The sequence below is a fragment of the Micropterus salmoides genome, unplaced genomic scaffold (genome assembly GCF_014851395.1).
Source record: "Micropterus salmoides isolate LMB-PRFRI ecotype aquatic unplaced genomic scaffold, ASM1485139v1 Ms_hic_scaffold_8, whole genome shotgun sequence".
Lineage (NCBI taxonomy): Eukaryota > Metazoa > Chordata > Actinopteri > Centrarchiformes > Centrarchidae > Micropterus > Micropterus salmoides.
This window is the reverse complement of record NW_024044570.1, coordinates 861,749-878,158: the sequence shown is the minus strand read 5'-3', so window position 1 is coordinate 878,158 and position 16,410 is coordinate 861,749. Positions and strand designations below refer to the sequence as shown.

The window sequence follows — 16,410 nt, the reverse complement described above, 5'->3', positions numbered from 1 at the left end:
GACTAGTTTTAGGGAATAAATGTTAAAACGGCAGCCGTAAGAGTTCAGATGTGGCAGTTTGTGTATTTGTGCGTTATGTTAAACTGTCAAGATCAAACTTTTCTACAATAATCTTACTTCCTCAATTCTTTCCATAAATCTTTATTGATCAAGAAAGTTAGCTTTTGTAAAGACGTGGAAGTGGGGGATTGTTTTAACTATGCAAGTTATTCCTGTGTGTGTGGTGTAAACAGTACGCCTACATAGTACCTTTTAAAATAAGCGGATCTTTGATGTATATTCAGAGCCTGGAGTTTGCCGCTGCGATAATGATTCACTTTGACAGCATTTTATTACAATCAATTTGTGAAGTTTTGGATTAAAAAAATACTTATATTTACATTTTAAAAATGCAATAACATACTTTGAATAAAACAAAGTAAGATAATTGTCATTAACTTTGCAATTAAACCACTGTAAGACACTGAATTAAATTTATATATTAAAATGAATGGCAGCCGTTCTGTGTGGGATTAAATCAATTTAATATATTTTTCAGTCCACAGAGCTGCTTGTTTTGGTGTGTTTGTTTTGCACTGATGTTTTAAAGATTTGAGCTGCAGCAATTCATATATTCATTGTTAACTATTAAATTAACCTGCAACTATTTTGATCATCGATTAATCAGTTTGAGTCATTATTTAAGGGGGGAAAAAAGTCTAAATTCTCTGATTCCAGCTTCCTAAAAGTGAATATTTCCTGGTTTCTTTGCTCCTCTGTGACAGTAAAATGAGGATCTTTCTGTTGTGGATTAAACAAGACATCTGAGGACGTCATCACCATTTTATAGACCAAACAACGAATCAATTAATCGAGAAAATAATCAACACTGAAAACAATCGTTAGTTGCAGTCATATTAAAAACGTGTTAACAGATCCAAAAAACAAAGTTCAATAACTTAAAAATTGGTTTGTAGTTTCTAAAGCCACTACAGGGTGCTGAAATATAACTTTAGTTTATCTCAATCATGCTGAGGTTTAGATTTGAAGTATGGTGTCGGTTCCTCTGCACGCTCATTTAGGTTGTATTGTCACGTCTCCCAGGGCCCCTGAAGGCACCATTAGCCAGCCCGGCGGTGACGTCAGCAGCTGGGTGTCTCCTCTCAGGTTCAATTCAGGACTTAAAGACTTTTTAATCACAAGACCAGAGGCTGCTTTTAAATTAAAGGGAGAGCCGGCGTTATTTTTTTGACCCTGTTCATCATGAAATGTGTCACCTAAACGCAACACTTGGGCTCTTTGTGTTTTATCTGCATCAGGCTGCAGCTACACTGTCTGTTATTGCTTTGTAGGCCAAGTTCATTACTAGTTTTTTTGTCTTTTCATTGTAGAAAAGACTTTTTTAAATAACAGTCCGAACCTTTGACACGAAGATGAAACTAATAGTTTCTGGAGGATGTTTCAGGTTAAAACTTGGTGGATACAAGCAGAGATAGAAAAATACGGCACCATATATGTACTTCAGTGGAGGGTGATGAAGACAAATACTGTTTAACTCGTTTAATCCAACTGCAGGACATGTTGGACAGAGAGTAAAGGACAAATGATGCGTTTAAGGCCCACCCGAAATCATGTTGAAAAGAAAATCCCGTAAAAGGCACCGAGGTTAAAATTAATAGTGTTTCTCTGAAATATCTTAAAACTATAAAACCTTAATGAAGGTTCAGCACTGCCCCCTACTGGCTGCAATACACATCTGAACCTCTTCAGTTAACAGGTTTAAAATGTGGACTTTATCCCAATAATAATAATAAAGACGCTCTCCTCTCTGGCGGCGGGGAAGACTGTATTTGCACCGTGCAGATCCCAGTTTGAACGTGTAAAAACGATTCTGAACCATTGAAAGAAATAAAACTTTACAACAGATTCGTGTTTGACAGAAAATAATCAGGGTACGGACAGAAAATAAATGAACTGATGTTTGGCGCAAACAAGCTGCTTCAGATCTGTACGTCTGGTTCTTACAAGCGTCCGTCAGTCGCTGGAGAAGCTTCTTCTCCTCCTGCTTAAACTAAAAGAGAAGTTTTTTAACTGTTCGTTAACCCTCCTGCTGCTCCGGAGGCGTGTCCGGTTTGCGATGGTCACCGTTGCCCGCCGCGGCGGTCTTTGCGCTGGCCGTTTCCTGTTGGATGTCGGCTTCGTGACGTTTGTTGCTCCCCTCTTCCTCCGTGGCGCCGTTCATCTTCCCCTCCCTCTTCCTCTTGCAGACGAGGCCGGAGTCTTCCTCGCCGATACGACCCTCCGGTATTCCCAGAACTCGCAGACAGACGACGGCGGCCGCTTGCTCTGCAAATTTCTTCGACTTCTCCCTGAAAATGACAAGAAGACTTGACATGATTGAAGCTGAGGTCCCCGCGGCGGAGACGCTTTTTAGGGTTGAATGAATTAAAATATAAATGAAGGCATGCAGTCGTGACGGTTCAGGTCAGGGTTTGGCTGGGCATGCGTTACGTCAGCGAGAGGAAGAAACGTGTTTGGGTGTACCGACCACAGTGAAGATCTGTATTTCTTCTCCGCTACCGTCACCACGGACTGGAAGGCTCGATCCTGCGAGCGCTGCACCTGAAAACACAACACACGCTGTTCACAGCTGCTCCGGTGGCAGTTTGAGAGACTCGACAGAGCCTGAATGTCTGACAGGCATCGGCAGCAGCTGCGCGCTTGTTAATGACGCAGCGCAGGGGTTTTCAATTCAAAGAGGTCCAGTTAGAGAATATTTCCCGAAGCAAAGCTCGGGAACTTCATAACTTGAGTTATCATTCAGAACCTTAACGTATGTTTGTATCAACATGTTTCTAGTCAACAACTGACTGTCAAACCAAATAATATTCCAACAATTCAAATCAAACTGGAGGGAGAATAAATAAGTAAATAATAAATTCTAAATTTAAGTAAATTAAAGGCTGCATTTGAAAAAATACATGAGATTTGTTTTTAAATGGATCTGAAAATAAAGCGTTTCATTTCAGAAATATAAAGTGCAGCTTGAAGTGACTGAAGTGTAGTGCCAACCAATTTTATAATAAACGCTCAACACATCTTAACAGATGAGCACCTTTAATTCCTCCTTCATGCCCACTTTCCTACTTTCTCCTGCTCAGAGAGAAACGGGAGCTGTGGCTCGTCCTGCCAGCTGGGACTGGATTTTCTGTTCCCTCGCTTCAGATCTGAGTGGGTACGTTTGCTCTAAAGACTTGTGCTTCATCTCGTAGCGACGCTTTTAATAATCCTGACAGTCTGAGATCAAATAAGACATTCTGGGTTTCAGCTGCCTGTGGGAAGAATGTTCAGGAAAGAATCTGTACGTTCTTGATTAAAAGCCTCTTTTCTCTTTCGCCTCCTCTCTTCCTCTGTGTATTAGGGCTGGCCGGTATAAAGTATCCATATCATTTCAAAAGAGATATAAAATTAGACAATACTGTTTATACCGATTTAATTTGATGTTGAGTTAATTAATATGTTTCTGTAAAGCCCCTCCCTCTGCGCGCAGCCCCGCCCCGCCCCTCCCTCTGCACGCAGCCCCGCCCCTCCCCTCCCTCTGCACGCAGCCCCGCCCCTCCCTCTGCGACACAGTGTAGCATTTTTCAGAGAAACAGAGTCTTTACGTTACAAGTCGTGAAACAGTGGATATTTTAGATGCACGGACCAGGTGAAGCGACAGTGAACACACCAGTCAGATGTTATTCGTTCGCTACCGTGCAGGGGCGACTGTGGCTCAGGAGGAAAAGCGTTAATCGGAAGGTCGGCGGTTCGATCTCCGGCTCCTCCAGGCGGCGTGTCGAAGTGTCCTTGGGCAAGATACTGAACCCTGAATTGCCCCTGGCGGCTGTTCCACCAGTGTGTGAATGGTGAAAGCGATGTAGTGTCAAAGCGCTTTGAGAGGTCGAAAATACTAGTAAGGCGCCATACAAATACGGAGCGTTTACATGCAACATGTTGGTTTTGTTTTGAAAGGCTCAAACATTCAGCGCAGCTGCTGCTGTGAACGGAATCGTAGGAGGAAAAGTCCAGTTCTGTTTTTAAATACCGATATGTATTTTATCTGCCTAACAGTACGGGATAGGACTTTCTGGTCCAAACCGTCCAGCCCTACTGTGGATCTCACTCGCGATGCTTTTTGGAACGCACAGATTTGATTGGCTGAGCAGCATCACATGAGACGATTGGAACACATGGCGTTGGTCTGAGTTTCCTGAGACGCTAAACCAGGACAGTAAATAAAACAAACGCTCCGTCACGAGGTTGCAATTCTCCATAATAAATCGACTGTAGGTCGGGGGTCCGGAGAGGCTGGGTCTGGATCCGGACCGCGGTCCATCAATTAGTGACCTCTGATGTGGGGTATAAAGAGATCAAAACCAGCGTGGTACTGAATGAGATCTGCACTCGTGTGTTCACTGTTACTTTACCTGGTCAGCGCTTGTAAATATCCACCGCATCCATGTCTTGTAACGTGTCTGGGCGGCTCGCCCAGTGAAACTCTACCTTTACTGACCCTCCATAGAACTTGTCACCGATACCCACGGCAGATATTTGAGTCAGTATCTGATATCAGTATTGGATCATTCATCTATCTGAAATGTGGCTTTATCCTGAAATGTGCAGTCAGGTTAAAAGCTGGACGGCTTTCTGTTGGCAGAATAATCTGCGCGTCATGTGTTTCTTACATCTTTGTCACATTGATGCACTATTTGTACAAATCAATCAAGGCTCAAACACGGAGCCACGCTGCACCGTAGGAATTATAACATCAAAACATAAATGCATAAAAACCTGGGAAACACGTTCCCTCTGATTCTCTGGAGCATTTGTGGGTTTGTTTTGTGGTCACAAGTTCTGTTAGAAATAATTAATTTCCTGCTCAGGTGAAGCTCGACAGCCAGTACAGTTATCTATCAAATCAAAGTAAATATAAATCAGACTGCCGCAAAGCATCAGCCCCGGCATCAGCCCGAGGATCAGCCCCGGCATCAGACTCCGCAGAAGTTCACTGCGCAGGTTTAATTAACTTTCTTACCGTCTCGTAAAGCGGCTGCTCCAGCTTCTCCTTGCGGCTCCACTCCAGCAGGAACATCTTTGGCGTGATGTGAGCTGGATACTCTCTCCTAAACCCACAAAAACAAGTCGAGATCATCAAACCTCTCCTGAAAAATGTCTGTTTAGTAACAAATACTCATCGGGTGACACATTTAGCAGATTTACAACGATAGCTTTTCAGATGAACGCTAACATGATGACATCAGATTGTGACACACACGCTAAATTCATCCTGCCGAGCGAACTGGGAGGCAAATTTCTTTAAATAACAAAATTCATCCGTGAGGCACACATTTCTATTTTTAAAAAGAAATTAACACCAGAGGCTGAAATGATTCGGGGAATCCTGGGATGGGACGGGGGAAAAGGTGCTATTTTCTGATGGGAGTATTTTTATGAGTGGAAATCCACTCCTGTGTCTCTCTCTGATGGGAACAGATTTACATGCTAACAAATCTTCGTTTGTGCAGGTGGAAAAGCTGCTGCATGGTACTGAACTTTAGACAGATAAATAAAGTTTTAGTAAATCACCAATTTAGACACATTAATTTTTATATTAGGGCTGCAACTAATTATTCTTTTCATTGTTAGATAACCCGTCAATTATTTGCTCGATTAACTGATTAGTAGTTTGGTCTATAAAATGTCAGAGAGTTTAAAATGTTGTTCAGCGTTTCCCAAAACTCAAGATGACCTCAAATGTCTTGTTTTGTCCACGACCCAAATATATTCAGTTCACAGTCATAAAGGAGGAAAGAAACCAAAAATATTCACATTTAAGAAGCTGGAATCAGAGAATTTTCACTTACAGTTGAAAACTAATCGATTAATGGTTGCAGCTCTAATTCATATCGGTCTCTCGCTACCGTCCCGTCACCGAGGCAAATGTGTAAAAAGTCAGTAAAGCTGTTTCTGATCCTGGATGTTAGATGCTAATGCGAACACATCACCGTTCAGAACATCCTTTTAAATCAAGTCGTGCGGCGGCACAAACGCTGGGATGCGAGACTGAGGCCCACTTTTTATTTTACTCATTATTTTGACCGAGCTTGTTTACTGACCGCTCAAACTTGACAGCCATGGTGGTGACGTCTCCGTCCATTACGAGTGGGTCCGGCTGGCAGCCGCTCTGCAGGGCGGCCCTCCTGGCCTGCAGCCGCTCCTGGGTCTGCCGGTACAGCTCCCGCAGCCCGTACGCCTCGCTGCAACACATTCACACCACGTCACATTGCATCGCCGACGCCTGACGTCACACAGTCGGCCGCGTCCCCTCTGGTTTAATACCTGATCTCAGCGTTGGTCTGAGCCGCCTGCACCTGCTTCCCCAGAGGAGACTCCACCTTGTCTCTCAGCATCTGACACAGGCAGTACTTTGAGTTGAACACGTGGTTGTCGTATCGGATCGCCTGAGAAAACACAACCGGGAACAGCGTCAGTCATCGGGCAGCCAAGGTTTCCCCCGCTGAGAAGCAGAACTACAGAAACTCACATATTTGAGGTAGTCCTCCATGACCTTCTCTAAAGGCAGCGGCCCCCGGTTGCTGAACACTGATGCGTTCCACATGGCGGCGCGGGCCAACATGACCGACGAGGCGCCCGTCGCCTTCCTGAACTCCTCGACGTCGGCGTTTGTCTTCACCAGATCCAGAGAGCCTCCGCTGCAGGAGAGACCATTACAACGCAGATTAGGCTTCTCACCGCCAGATAAATCTCTCTGTACTCGCAGTATACACAAGTTTTTAAATCTGCAGTTTTACGCCAGCTAGTGATGATTAGTTCGCCAGAGCTGAAGGGGGAGCAACCCAGAGCTGCAGGATCCGGCACTGCTGTGGAAAAAGTAGAAATAGGTCGACTGGAGAAAATGTGTCTGGTTGTTTAAGTTTATTTTGATGTAAATAGGCTTCGGCAGCGTTGTGTTGTATGCAGCCAAGAAAATGTTTCTGACGCTCGAGATAAAGAGAAAAGCTGCGTTCAGAGGAGGGATTACAGTCAGACAGACAGCGAAGGACGGCGAGGACAAACGTGGATAATTACTGGTGTAGCTGTGAGGGCAGACAGGAAGTCACGTTACTGCTCTTTGGAGTCGTCTGTGTGGCTGTTTATTGCCCAGAAATGTGGAAAAGTCTCTGTTTTTGCACGTCATGAGCGGGCGTCGACAGTGTTTGTGTAGTTACTCTCACTACCAGAAGGGGGAGACAACGTCTCCACTGCAGGTTTAAGTAATCTCCACAAATAACTTAGCTTTGTTATAAAGAGGAGTAAAAAGCAGATGAGCAAATTCAGGTTTTGTCACAAATTACATTTCTTTTTCTCTGGTCAACTTAAACAGCCCGAGATCACAGCTTTGCCTCAGAGGGCTTTACAATCTGTACCATCATCTCCGTTGTTGAACCCAGGAGGGATCCCTCTTCCAGGACGGCTAGACAGATCTGTTAGATTTAATTTTAAAGGAACAAAACTCCTCAGCGTGCTGAATACACGGGTTTTCTAAACAGTCCCTGCTTGAAACTGTAGAACCAGGTCAAGACATAGAACCTTGAGAATAGGGCGGCTCGACTAGGCAAAACTCACGATTATTAACACGATGCAGCATTTATTACCCCGACATATTGGCTCAAGCTAACTGGGGTCTGGGCCTTCAGGGAGGGAGGGGGGCTCCGCTGTAAAGGATTAGGTGTGCTGGGTTTATAACAAGACAAAACGAGTGTCATTGCAGAACCGCATGCCCGCGCTGACTGTTTTAATCCGATGAACTTGTTTTGATAATCCTTATCTGAGAATAAAATAAAGGTCTTACCTGTGGTCACAGACACTTTTCAAGTCTGACACCTGTTGGAGCAAAAAGACGGAGGAGCAGGTGTTGAGGCTTACTTGGCGATGACGGGGATGGAAACCGCCTGAGCGACGGCCTGAATGTAATCGCAGTGGACGGGGTGTCTGGGACGCTCGTCCTTCAACCTGAACAACAGAAATGCCAAACGGTGACTCCATGTGATTCTCCAGCGGTGCTGCTGCGTAAACTGTAAGCGGTTTACCTGCCGTGAACAGCGACAGCAGCGACGCCGGTCTTCTCAATCCTCTGGACCAGACTGACCGTCTCCTCCACCTGAAAGCAGTGAAGAACACGACACCAGGTACAGCAGATGTTACTGCGAGACGCGTGATAAATCTGCTAACAACAATCACAACAACCCTGATGGGGAGAGTGAGACACATTTCATGACTACAGGCGGATTCTGAATAACATCAAGAGGAAGAGATATTTAAAGCAGCAAGGATAGAAACAGAAAACAAACGATCTTACCGAAGGCAGGATTCGGATTTTACAGGTGACGGGTATGGAAACTCCTGTGACCAGCTTCTTGAGGATCTACAGATATTTTCACAGTTAATCCGTCGTCTTTTTGTTGATATAAATGTAAAGAGGTGGTTGGTTATCAGGTTACTGCCGCTCAGCTGACACACTTGTCGTCCGGTTGAAGTACTCACCGCCTCGATCTTGTCAGGATCCGACAGAAGAGCTGCTCCCATCCCGCCCTGCAAGAGGTCAGAGGTCAGCCAGAGGTCAAAGGTCAGAGCAGCAGCAGGTTGGTCACAGACAGGAAACTCACCTTGGTGGAGTATTCTTTGGGGCAGCCCATATTCACGTCGATAGCAGCCACATCCTTCTCCCTGAGCGACAACAACATTAACCAGATTCAGCAATGCATCATGGGATACAAGATGGCCCGTTCACCGCTGCAGATTATTCATTATTATTCATTTTATTATATTTTTATAGTCATATTCTTTTAGACTCTGCGAGTGAGTTCGTACTTTGAGCATAATTCTTCTTTCATATTTAAATGTTAAAGGATCATTTCTGTATTCTTCACATCTGTTGGTGTTGAAATGACTAGAAGGTACAAAGTTTTGAATCCGTGCAGTAAACGCTTCAGCCGGCAGCTGAACCGGCTGCAAAATATTCCTTCAGGGAAAATGCACCAGCTTTCTGCCTCAGACTGTTACAGCAGGTCGACATCACAAAGGGTCGCCGCGACGGACTCCTGGTGACCGACTTTGTTTTAACAGGAAACTGAAGTCTCGCTTTAGGACAGTTCTCACTCTGAAATCTTGTGAGAATTTTATTTACTGTTACTCTGTGCAATAATCCAACACTGTATAATGTTTTTTATGTTGTCTATTTGTTGTTGTGCTACGTGTATTTGCCTTTTAATGTTTATATTTGCACATAGAGCTTGGAGAAACACTATTTCACTCTGCTGTTGTATAATCTGAACGACAATAAAGGAGTTTGTTATGCACGAAGAAGGTCTGAACGATTTGAGGGAAAAAATTAACTGCGATTTTTCTGCCAGATATTGCCGTTACGATTCGATTTGTGTTTTTTAAAACTTTTTAGTTTAGCTAAAGTTGATATTCACTGCCAGTCTATTTATGACGGAAGCCGCATCAAGCAGCACAGAGAAGATGAACCAGACGCAGAACGGCAGAGACAAACTGGTCGTACAGAAACAATTTAACTCCGTAGCTACTTAACCTTGGTAGAAGCACAAAAATCTGAACAAATCAAAGTCTAGGTCTGTAACCCCGGCAACTTACGCCGTGAACCTGACCTGCTCGGGACGAGGTTTACGTCAACTAACGCTGAGATTCTCTCTGACTCCTCCCCTCCTGCAGATCCTGAAATGACCTTCTGACATTTCCTCATTCAGACTGTCGATATCATAGCACATATATGAACGCAATTACGTCTTTAGAAACATCAAAATCACGGTTAAATAGGCTGTTAGTTTTTTTCTTTACCCAAACATGATGCTTTTATGATCAGTCTGTCATCGATGTTTGGACAGAGAGTTATCTCTGGACATTGTAAACTTATCCTCAGCACAGAATAAAATCTATAAGCTACACTGTCCTTCTTAATAACTCAGTGACTCTGTGGACATTTCTGCAGCTGTCAGGTTGGCACAAAAACACTTATTGTGTGCTACAGTGCTGCAGTATTCACTGTTTAAATTACTAATCTGTATAAAACTGATCAATGAACAGTGACCTTTCATCTTGTAGTCGCACTGACTGAACATTCCTGTCGTAGTTATCAGCTGGATATGATGTGAATATCTCTGAGTGAGGATGACTGTGGTGCAGCTGAAACTAATACATGTAGTTTAAAAGTGAGTTTTTCATTCTCTGCTGATCGTCTGAATGTGTTTTGACAGCATTTAATAAAATACGAAATGAGCAAGATTTTATTAATGTAACATAGACGTCTAAAACTTCACAGTCAGTTTGAAGCTAGACACATTTTACATTACAAAGAAATCATTAATAGACCTACTGAGGCGGACTGTGGCTTTCCAATCACAGGTCCATGAGGAGCCTAAACTGTGTCTAATCTGTTCCATTAATATTTTCATCTTCAGTTATTGCCACCGGCGTTTAGTCCCGTCAGGCTCCAGCTGAATAAACAGGACTGTAGCTGTTTAAAACAGGCTGCAGGAGAATTATTCATTAAGGAAACTCCAGTCTGGTAAATGATGAATGAGCAGCGCTGTATAAAATGGAGCCTGATATTGTTAACGTATCAATCCTGCGTTTTAGAGCCTATCATGGTCTGCGTTGGCAAGTGTTCATATTTCTAGCTCCACCCGATTAAAAGGCTCTGCCTTTATTTAGCCGCTGCCGTGGTGAATCGTAGCATCGGAGCTCCATTGACTTATTCCGATCGGCCTTTCTGAAACCGAAAACTTGGAGTTTGACAGCTCAGAGTTTGTTGAACCTGCTTCCTGAAACAAGGCCCAGGTCGGTCACAAAGGACGACAACGGACTTAATTTGTAACTGCATGACTGTTTAAAACGAGTCAGATGTATAATTAACCTACATTTTAATCGCCGTCTTCACGATTAGCTAATCGCGTTCTTTCAAATCGTGATTTCCATTTGAAAAGGATTCATCGTTCAGCCCTATTTCTGTAAGTAAAGGACCTGCAGGTGAGACTTGATGTACTCCAACACAACAAACTCCTCTCTCCAACTCTGACTCGTGTTTTGTCGTCCGGCAACAACTCGCCTCTCTCGAGTTTTCAGAGCGTGAATTAAATATAGGAGAAACAAATCTGCTTATCTGTTATATTTTATATTCATGAATTGTCACCTGCCAACTCTCTTTATATAAGTAAAGACATTTCCACGGTGAAATGAAGCAGAAAATGTCTCCAGAATGCAGGAAATTAAGTGTTTAAAACTCTAAATCTTCTGGGGAAGAACCCAACTCATATCTCAGCATTTCATATTTCTTAGAAATATTGTTCAAAATCTTCTCATGTTGTTTTTGACCATCGTCAGGTCTCGTGACGCACTTGTATCTTCACGCCTTTATGTCCCACCACAACACAAAGTGACACTTTTATCCAAATTGACCTACGATTGCTGTACATGTTGGAGGTCACACGCAGCTACGGGTTAAATGTCTTACTCAGGGACACCAGAGGCAAGCGTCTTATCCACTGCTCCATCGCCACCATAACTGTCCCTGAGCGAGACTTCAGTTTCCTGTTAAAACCAACGAGGGGGCCCCTGTAGTCCCCCATAGGGATCCTTTCCACGATGATGTCACTGCGGTAACAGTCTGAGCCTGTGGCAACAAGAAGCGCTTTTTGTGGACGTCATTTTGACGGGCGCAGTTGCCCCGCAGGAATATGTTGCTGCTGGCTGAAGCATCTAATGTACAGATCTGAAATCTTTTTGTACCAACGAGTCATTTCCTCACCAAAATACGTGAAAATAGGGTCCAGGTTTAAAAATATCCAAATTATCCTTTATCCCAAAACAGATTTTCAGCCTGTGTCTTAATGTCACGCTACGTACTTATCTTGTACGTATGGTGTTCACTCTGAAACTACGTTCATATTGTGTCATTAGCAGGGAATTAAAGGGTCAGAGACTCACACAAGCCGGGCCACGCTCAGCGCTCTGTCTGGGTCAGCGGTTCCCTGAAAAACAACAAAAAAAGAAGAGAAGACTCAGGGCTCTGCGAATGAAAACATGGGAGGAAAACGTTCACGCTGTCCGGTCCAAACTGTTTCCCGTCTCACCATCTGGAAGACGACTCGGCCCTTCTCCCTGTCACAGGTCCTGAACATCACTCGATCATCTGGAGCCACAAAATCCACCGTCTCCAGCACGTCTGACACAATTAAAAAACAAACATGAGGTGTGTGTTGTTGCCTTTGTCCCGTGTCGGTCTGGATCTTCAGCCTCCGGTGTGAGTGTGAACAGACTCTTACCGTTCACCACCCTCTGACACTGGGCCATTTTGATGTCGATCAACTCCTGCAAGAGACAGCAAACAGTTAACAACACTTTTAAACACTGATGTCTGATTTATTTTCCTCTGTCAAAGCCTCCATCCTCACCTCACAGTAAACCACATCAGCCCCGTAGTCCAGAGCCAGCAGCCTCATGGGCAGAGTCCCCACCCGGACCATCGGAGCCAGGGCGGTGATGTTTCTGAAGCTCAGCCTGCCTGCTGCCATCCTGGCGGCTCAGTCGTCCTGTCAACAACGCAGACGGGCACCAGTCATCCAGACGCTCACCTGTAAACACTGGGATTTAAGTTATCGACAGTTCTGGGTTCGTTTACCGCGGGAAGCCTCGTTTTCACCACACGCGAAACTCTGTTAAAAAAATCAGCTGATTTAATGTGGTGTCGGTTCTGGCCCAAGTAAAAGACAACTGAACACATTCAACTTCAGACCTGAATTTGTGTATTTTATTCTTCGAGGCGGCAAACAATAACATCACCATGCCACATATATAACAAATACCATTAACTTTTTGTACCGCTTCTGTCTCCAGCTACTCCTACAGGTCAGCAAATGAATCTGGCTTTCTCCACCGGTAAGAGTTGAAATAAATAAAGAGTTTACAGACATGAAATTGAAATTAACTAATCAAACGTAAACCGAAGAAACTAGAGAGCGATAAAGATTTTTTAATTAGATAAAATTCATACTCTGGCAAGTCCGTTCTCTGACCAACAAGTACGCATCTTTTAAACTGCGACATTTCTGAATGTAGTTTGGTTGAACGCATCAATCAGGGCTATGCTATGCTAACATTCTACACTCTCTGCTTCGACGTGCCGTTAGCTACAATAAACAGTCATTCAGATTGTAGACACGCTTGTGTTGACACACGCGTTTATCTATAATCTGTCTAACTCTGAATTAAATAAACTCACCGGCATTTATGGTGACAGTAGCTGTAACGTGCGGTCATGTGGGGACAGAAACGCGTGCTGTCTGCACTTCCTGTTTAGACTTCTACGTCACCATGTAGATCACTGATAGTGTAGATCAGCACCTCACATAGAGCCAGTTCATCTAGAACAACAGAACAACTCAAAAGTTTCTTTTTTTTTCTTTTTCAAGACCTTTAAAAGTGTAAATCTAAGTAGTTCAAGTCCAGTGAAAAACCTTAAATGAGAACTTAAAAACAACGTTTACTTCACCAAAACATTTTCAGATTTAAAATTAACAAGTAAATTAACCCTTTCATGCATTAATTATTAAATTACAAAGTACTCATTTTTGTTTGTCTTTAAACAAGTAAAATAAAAATTATGCCTATAAACTTATTTCAACAACACGTTAAATTTTGAAATGTGCACCAAAAGTGATTCAGTGGCACTCAATGTAGGTCCAAAAAACAATTTTTTAAAAACATTTACTAAAAACAAGTGATGTAATACATAAAGTTATTCAAGTGCAAATTATATCATCATTTTAAATAAAACTAAGGCAGATTCTACAAAGGCAGAACAAACCCTTTGGCGCATAACATCCATTGGAGTGGGCAGGTGTCACATAATATGTACAATAAATATAGAATTAAAATCTGTATTAAAGTATTTCTAACAACCTATTTAGTTGGAAAATATTTTTTTTAACTGGTCTAGTTTTCAGAGAATAAAAGGATTTTACAGTTATTGCTGAGAAACTTGGTGCATCGCCACATCCTTCTGTTATTTTGAAGTTAAGATGCACTATATCAAAATGACAGAGATGTAACAGATAGTAATCATATGGGATAGTAAACAACGCTTTGGGGGTCCGCCACGTGGTGGTTGGGAAATAACTTAAATGCCCAAAATGGCTTCCAAACATCTGTCCACTGTAGTGGCATGAAAGGGTTAAGAAGTTTTGTTAAGTTTTTCACTGTAGGATCTATCAACAACCAACTGGTCTGTCTTCCTTCACTATTTGCCTTTTTTGTTGCAATACTGTACAAATAAAGCTTCTGAGGGTGTTCAGGCTGTTCCAAAGTGTTTACTGTAAAAATGTGTTTCAAGGCTTAATTTCCTTCCACTGCTACAGAATAACCAAAGAAGCTGAAGACAAAGTTTAGGTCAGCAAAACTGAGAAATAATGTAAATTTAAGAGACATACAACTTTCAGGGCTCAAGTAATGAATGTTATTCTATTATGAAGTTATTCTGCACCAATAGAATTTAGTGAAGGGATTTATTTCATTTCATTTCTTTGCATGTTTTTCATGTGCACAGTAATAATAATAATAATAATAAATATTTTTTTATAGGCGCCTTTCTGAACACTCAAGGTCACCTCACAAAACATAATAAAACAGTACAGCAATAATCGATAAAATTAATAATTACAGTGCATAAAATCAGGGTACAAACCAACTGGAAACAAAGATTGAGTGATCACGTGGGATATGCCAGTTTAAAAAGATGCGTTTTCAGGCGGGATTTAAAAATGGAAAGCGAGTCAGTGTTGCGGATGTCTGGTGGAAGAGAGTTCCAGAGACGAGGGGCCGAGCGGCTGAAGGCTCTGAACCCCATGGTGGTCAGACGAGCAGGAGGCACAGTGAGGCGAATAGAAGAAGAAGACATAAGAGTACGGATGGGGGTGTTAATATGAAGGACGTCAGTGAGGTACCGAGGAGCGAGGTTATGAATGGTCTTGAAGGTCTGGAGCAGATTCTTGAAATCAATGCGGTATTTAACTGGAAGCCAATGAAGCTGCGGAAGGACAGGAGTAATATGATTAATAGAAGGAGTTCTGGTGATGATCTGGGCAGCAGAGTTCTGAACCAGTTGAAGTTTAAGTATGGATTTGAGATGAAGACCAACGAGAAGACAATTACAATAATCAACGATCATCAGCAGACCGAGTGATTTTATTAATGTGAGCTTGAAATGAAAGTGTGCTGTTGAGGATCACACCCAGACTCTTGACCTGAGGGGAGGGGGAAACTGTGGAGTTGTCAAGGGTAAGAGAAAAACTGTCAGATTTAGTCAAAGTGGATTTGGTGCCAATGAGGAGAACCTCGGTTTTGTCACTGTTGCAAGAGAACCAGGATTTGATTTCCGCAATCAGAGAGGAAGGTGGGAGGGTGGGATGTGGTAGGTTTGGTGGACAGGTAGAGCTGGGTGTCATCTGCATAGCAGTGGATATGGATGTTTAATTTACAGAAGATATGGCCAAGGGATACATGATTTAAACCAGTCCAAGGGTGTGTCAGTGAAACCAATAGAGACTAATCTGTCAAGGAAGATGTTATGAGAGATGGTGTCAAAGGCTCAAGGAGGATGAGAATAGTTAGTAGTCTGGAATCAGCTGCCATGAGAAGATCATTGGTGATTTTTACCATCGCTGTTTCTGTACTATGGCAGGAACGGAAACCAGAATTTTTCATAGAGGTTATCGTCAGACGTGTGCATGGACCTGAGATGCAACTGTTTTTTCAAGGATTTTAGAAAGAAAAGGCAGGTTAGAAATAGGACGGAAGTAGTTGAAATTCTTGGTGTCTGCACCAGGTTTCTTAAGTATAGGAGTTATTGCAGCTGAGGGAACAATACCAGAGGTGAGAGAGGAATGTATAACGGTAGTTAGGACAGTGTCTTCATTTGCCGTTAACTGCAAAAAATATCCATTAGAAATTTTGAAAAGTAATAAAAAAGGAATTGAAATAGTTACACTACTATTACATTTTAAATAGGGTAACTTGTAATCAGAAACTACTTATATTTACATACAAACATGTTTTTTGACCGGTAGTGTAGTTTAAGTCCATCAGCACGGCTCAGAAAGATGAACAACACCAGTCGTATTCCAGTTCATTCTCAATTTATTCTGCTACTACAGTTATTCACTCATTTTTACAAAAAAAGTGCTCTAAAATACATCCAAGTTAACACTCCAGGTAATGATCCCATCGTAAACACTGGATGCTTTACAAATAATTTACAGTGTAAAAGTGTCTGCATGTCCAAGACATCACGAGACAGGTGAAGGCTGTGGTGTT

At 42.7% G+C, this 16,410-nt stretch overlaps 1 protein-coding gene across 2 annotated transcripts; it reads right to left on the bottom strand.

Moving 5' to 3' along the window:
* Nucleotides 1–1,524: 1,524 nt before the first annotated feature.
* dus2 (dihydrouridine synthase 2) lies at nt 1,525–13,394 on the bottom strand. Of its 2 annotated transcripts, none has more exons than XM_038706551.1 (16): nt 13,322–13,394; nt 12,495–12,674; nt 12,366–12,411; nt 12,174–12,265; nt 12,028–12,071; nt 8,688–8,748; nt 8,566–8,613; nt 8,381–8,446; nt 8,112–8,182; nt 7,948–8,034; nt 6,566–6,734; nt 6,361–6,482; nt 6,138–6,278; nt 5,057–5,144; nt 2,528–2,601; nt 1,525–2,348 (listed from the first exon to the last, which is right to left on the bottom strand). In XM_038706551.1, exons 2-16 carry the CDS (start codon nt 12,612–12,614, stop codon nt 2,078–2,080), a joined length of 1,500 nt encoding a protein of 499 aa, XP_038562479.1. In that variant the 5' UTR covers nt 12,615–12,674; nt 13,322–13,394; the 3' UTR covers nt 1,525–2,077. The 2 variants fall into 2 exon arrangements, with proteins under 2 accessions (XP_038562479.1, XP_038562480.1); XM_038706552.1 differs by having other exon boundaries at nt 12,495–12,632; nt 13,322–13,340.
* Between the last annotated feature and the right edge of the window lie 3,016 nt (nt 13,395–16,410).